The sequence below is a fragment of the Blastomyces gilchristii genome, assembly GCF_000003855.2.
Source record: "Blastomyces gilchristii SLH14081 genomic scaffold supercont1.2, whole genome shotgun sequence".
Taxonomy (NCBI): domain Eukaryota; kingdom Fungi; phylum Ascomycota; class Eurotiomycetes; order Onygenales; family Ajellomycetaceae; genus Blastomyces; species Blastomyces gilchristii.
Genome location: NW_003101681.1, coordinates 5,315,937 through 5,321,640, shown reverse-complemented (window position 1 = coordinate 5,321,640; position 5,704 = coordinate 5,315,937). Strand labels below are relative to the sequence as shown.

At 29.4% G+C, this 5,704-nt stretch overlaps 1 protein-coding gene across 1 annotated transcript; it reads left to right on the top strand.

Annotated features, from left to right (window-relative positions):
- Window positions 1-3,045: 3,045 nt before the first annotated feature.
- On the top strand, window positions 3,046-3,280 carry BDBG_16389 (uncharacterized protein; the record flags this gene model as incomplete). The annotated part of the gene is made up of 1 exon (XM_031724350.1): window positions 3,046-3,280. A coding segment is annotated over one exon (235 nt), but the record flags the coding sequence as incomplete, so codon positions are not given.
- Between the last annotated feature and the right edge of the window lie 2,424 nt (window positions 3,281-5,704).

Here is a 5,704-nt window from a genome sequence, read left to right as displayed (position 1 = left end):
TGATTCAAACTTATAATCAGATTAAGTAATTTAAATTATAATATAATAAAATTAAAGCAGTCACTAGTTAGTAGTATTATATAGAAATAGTTATTTAAGAAGCTGTATAAGTAAGCTTAACTATCTTACTTAAATAATAAGCCTGTGAGCTACAGAGTTATTATAAATATATTATAGATATAGTACTTAGTATACTAAGAAGATTGTATAAGAAATATAGTAACTCTTATATATATTATCAGTAGAAAATGAATTACTAACTTCTTTAATAAGAAGTCAGTATCTAGCTATTTTTAGACTGACTGACAGAATCATGAATTTCATATTTGATCTCATTTGATCTCATCTCATACATTTCTTAGCATGAGTCTCACCAGAACCAAGCATCAAAAAAATCTGAAAATGAATCATTTCTGAGAGAAATGACATGAAAAATAATCAGATTTAATACAAAAACAGTGAAATAAGAGTAATTTCTCAGAATAGACTGTGAAAGATGATCATTCTTTTAAAATCAGAATAAGACTGAGACTGAAGATCAAATTCAGTCTCATTCAGTTCATTCAGTAATTGCTTATATAATCAGAATTTGGTAATAATTATTAATAACACTCATGAAATAATTAAATACATTCTTGTATAAGTTTATTCTTCACTTTCTCATGAAAACTACACTTCTCTGATATACTGTAATTAGAGATATTAAACTATCTAATAATTTCATGTTTTATAATTATAAGTTTCTTGATTATTTCTTCTTATAATTGTTCTCAGTGATAGTGATAAATATCTTAACTTGAGTTAAACTTTCACTTCATTCTTATCTCTGTCAATGAAATTGTCAGAATATCACACATTATCAGTGTAATGATTGAATATATACTCTCAACAATTTTTCATAACTCTAGAATTGATTTGATGTGTAAATTTATTAAATTATCTTGAAGATAGCAGTCAAATTCAGTTTTACAAGCATGTAGTTTTGCCTGATTTTCAGTTATAATCAATGTATATAAGTTCTGTTTCAAAGTTAGTATTATAGTTCTATATAATATGAAGTATTATCAAAAATCATTACTTACTAGAGAATTGTATTTCACTGTCTTCATATCTCTAACATCTACTCATTCAAATCTCTGATAGTTGACATTGTAGTAATCTCAGACTAATTTAATATATAAGTCTCATTTCTTCTCTATTCAATCTTGAGAAGTGTAGATATTAACTCAATGAGAGAAATCTAGTAGAGCTGCTACAGTATAGTACTCTGTAAAAGATTGTTCATTTTTACTGTAATAATATATCAGTTTATTTCTTACAGTAATAATAGTCTGTGCTATAATATTATCTCAGACTGAATTTCTTTTTAAGTGATTTAACTGCTTCTTAAGATAAGTAAATAAACTGTTATATATTTATCAGACTGACTGCAGTATTAATATATAAGTGATTGAGACTATCTTCATTATCTTATAAAACTGAAACAGTAAATTAATCATATATTTCAACTGAGTTCACTTTATATCAGAAAGTTTCAATATCTGAGTCTTTTCTTAGTCAGAGTATTACACTCAATGATTAATTATCTGATATAATTGAAGAGTCTGAACAGTTATCTTATATATTGAACTTCACTGTATTCTAACATTCTGTATTATATTCAGTGATGTTGTAACATGGCAGAACTGAAGCAGTGACTAGTCAGTGATATCATGTAGAGATAGTTATTTAAGAAGCTGTATAAGTGAGCTTGACTATCTTGCTTAGATAGTGAGCTCATAGACTACAGAGTTATTATGAGAATATTACAGATATGATACTTAGTATACTAAGAAGATTGTATAAGATATGTAGTAACTCTTGTATATATTTCAGTAGAAGAAAATTGAATCACTGACTTCTTTGATAAGAAGCCAGCATCTAGCTATTCTATATAGATAATGAGTGAATACTCTTCTCTCATTTCATGAGTGAGAATAGCTGAAGTGATATCTCAGTGATATCATATTATTAAGAAAGAGTAATCTGCTGATCTTGTATAGAAGTGAGATTCTCATATTTATTAATCAGATCTTTCTATAATATATCTGAATGATGTCATAGAGTGATTGAAAACTGGTTTGAACAGTCTGCAGAATGAATGAAATCATTCATATGAAAGTAATAAGCTGTGTGAAACTGTAGTGAGGTCTTAGTATGGTCAGAAATATGATAATACTCTCTTCTTTAAGAGCATAGTTCTGATGTTCTCAAGACTATCAGATTAGAAATTATCATTATTATATAGTAATAGTTATTAACTGATTTGACAGTGTATATACTATGTGTGATATAAAGAAATAGATGAGTTTTTCTACTGACTGTGTAGATCTTTCTTTTCTCATCTTTATTTAAACTAAATATATAATAAGTGAGTTTCTGATATATTGATTTAAAATGTGGAAAATGTAGTTAATAAGTGACTTACAGATCTCTCATCATATTCTGTTCTATATATGAAATTCTCTGTAAAAGTGATGTGTTTTAGAGACAAAGCTAACAGTAGTAACAGGATTTTTTAAAAAGATCTCTTCTCTCTGTGACACATTTTTCTCTCTCTTCTTCATCTGTAATAGTGAGTGTATGAGAGCATTATTCTTGAGAGATAATAAGAGACTTATTCTGATGTTTTCTAGTGAATAATAAACATCTTTATAGTGCAGCTGCGGTCTCTGTGACTGTCAAGAAAGCCAGATTGAAGACAGAAGCAGCAGTGTCAATGAGCTGCGGGAGCATCACTCTCATTATCATATCTTCTTCTTTTTCTTCTTCTCCTGCTTCTCTTACAGCTGCAGTAATAGTCACTATGCCTTGCAGTGAGATGTCATCTCTTCTGCTGATTAGTTCATTCATATTCAGTTCTTTCTCTGCTCTTCTCACTGCTGTTGTAACATCATTCTTCTCTTCAGTCAACACAGTGACATATGACTCTGTGTGATTATTTAAAGAGAAACTCAGAGAGAGCTTGATTCTGAGAACAGTGACTCTGAGAAGCTCAATCTGTAGTTTCTCTTCTACAGCATATCTGAGCCCTGCTCAGAATACTGCTAAGTTGAGTCTGCAGAGTCTTATAATTTCTTTATCTTCTCTCTGTAAAGAGGCTCTGATGCAGCTTCTGACTGATATTATCATCTATCTACACTGCACTAAGCAGCTGAAGAAGAGAAGAATTTTATACACTCACTTCTTCTCTTACTTCTGTTATTTCTGTTGCATCTGTAACAATGACTTCTATCTCTCTGTAAGTATTATTTCACAGAAAGATGTTATATCAGCTCTGACAAGAAGTCTAGATATTTAAGCAGTACAGAGTGAGAATCTTAAAGCTTTAAGTATTGATAAATTCTGTCAAGACTGAGAAGATCTCTCTTGCTCATCTGTAAAAGAAGATGAAAGTATGAATCTTTAAGATAAAAAAACATCTCAGAATGACTAATCTTAAGAAGAGATTAGTCAGTACTGCTGTTAAAAGTACTATGAAGATCAATTACTGATTAAAGAGAATCTCACTTCAATTAAAGCAGATAACTGAGATGCTTTATAAATTAATAAGTTAATACTTTAAGTATCTCTCATACTTTTCTACAGCATGCTTCTCTGCAGTGCTGCTGTACTAACTTCTCAGCAGATAAAGATATTAGTATCAGAGACTTCAATAATAAAGAATGAGTTTAATAAGAATATCATTATTAATAAGTAGACTCTGAAATTCTTCTCTTTTTACTTTTTCAGTGAGCTGTGATCTTATTTAGAATAGCAGCAGCTCACAGATTAATAATATTAATCTTTATTAATTTTAAATATTTCTTTTCTTTAACTGCTTCAGGAATTTTACATTTATATAGTCTCATTAAACTTCTAAAAATTCTTTAAAAGAAAATAGAAGAAGAGTGCTACAAAGTTAATAAAATATCAGCTCATCACTGTAAGATTATCTTTAAAAAACTCTTTAAGAAAAATGAGAAGTCTCAAGCAGTATTTCTTACTTAATATCTCTGATATATAACAGAATGATCTCTACTAGTTATCTTATAGCTTACAATCTCTTTCTCAGTATTTTTCAAATACTCAAATAATTCTTATAAATTCTCTGATAATAAATAATCTTCTTATTTAACAAGATATTGAAGCTTACTGTAATATATTTACTTATTCAATATTTTCTTCATAAGATATTCAGTATCACTCTCAATCTCAATATTATTCAGCTGAGACAGCTTCACTCTGAGACATTACTTATAGAGCTTTAAATAGAAAATGTGAAAAATAGAATGAATTGATTTCAATTCTAAGAATAATTTCAACTTATATATCTGCTTACTCATTACTCTTATTACTGAGAAAGATTCTAGCTATCACTTACTGAGCTTCTTATACAGTCTTATTATCTTGATATTCTTTACTGAAAGTAGCACTTGATTCTCTATTAAGAACTTCATTGAAAGATGTTTTTAATTATAGTATTCTGTCTGCTGCTTCTGAGTATGATAGATGCTTTTCACTGTCTTCTCATGAATTTTATTCAAAAGTTTCAATCTTACTTTTACTTCTGATACTGAGAAATACTCTATTCTCTGTATTTATTTAATATTCTGACTGTCTATCTCTCTCTTTGAAATATCATCTGTGATATTACTGAGTAATGAAGAATTATATTCATAATAAGTATAGAAAGAAGATATCTTTAAAGTTACATTCTTTGTATTATTATATACAAATTCAGTAGTTAGAAGATATTTGAGTCAATCATTCTGATAATATGAATAGAATACTTGAAGATGCTGTTCTAGTATCTGATTCTGATCATGAATATTTTTCATCTGCATCACAATATTGCATTTAAGACTAGATATCAACTGCTTCATCATGAACTCACTTGATTTTTCAAATAAGAATCCACTGATAGATTCATTGAAAAGTCCTTAATTATACAAGCATTCTGACCCCATCACTGACTGCATACTCTGTGTGATGATGAAGTTATTCAGTCAAATGTGAACCAGACATTGTTCAAAACTTCTGTGTGAGAGTATTCTTCATTCTCCCCTACCACATCACAACCCCGGGCCAAAGTGTCATACAAATTGTAAGGTGAAGAGACCTAGCTATAAGCATCAATCTTCTTGATTTTGAAAGATCTCTGATCTGTAGTTGTGGAGATATCTGAGGAGCAACCTCTGTGAAAACCCTGTTCATCTTTGATATTTCAAAACATCAATGCCAAGTCTCACTCTTGTACCGCCCTTTCTAATCTGGCTCATTCCCAGCAGAAAAATATAAAAAGATATCTCAGTAATAATATCAAGCATATAATCAACAGTCACTTCTGAAGTGCAATCTTCAGTCTGTCTTCAGTGTATCTAGACATTAATACCAAGTCTCACCCTCATACCACCTCTCTCAATCTGGCTCATCTCTGACAGAAAAGTACAAAAAGATATCTCAGTAACTGTACTTAATACATAATCAGCAGACACAACAACTATAAAATCAGTATATCTCAAGGTCTGACTGAGCCTTTGATCCCTGCACAGTGAGATATATTAAATCTAGTTTTAATATCTCAATATTCAATAGATTCTGCAAGAGATTGAGAACAGCAACACTAGATTTCTATTGAATTTGAGAATTAACTCTATATTAATATAATCATTGACAAAGTCTT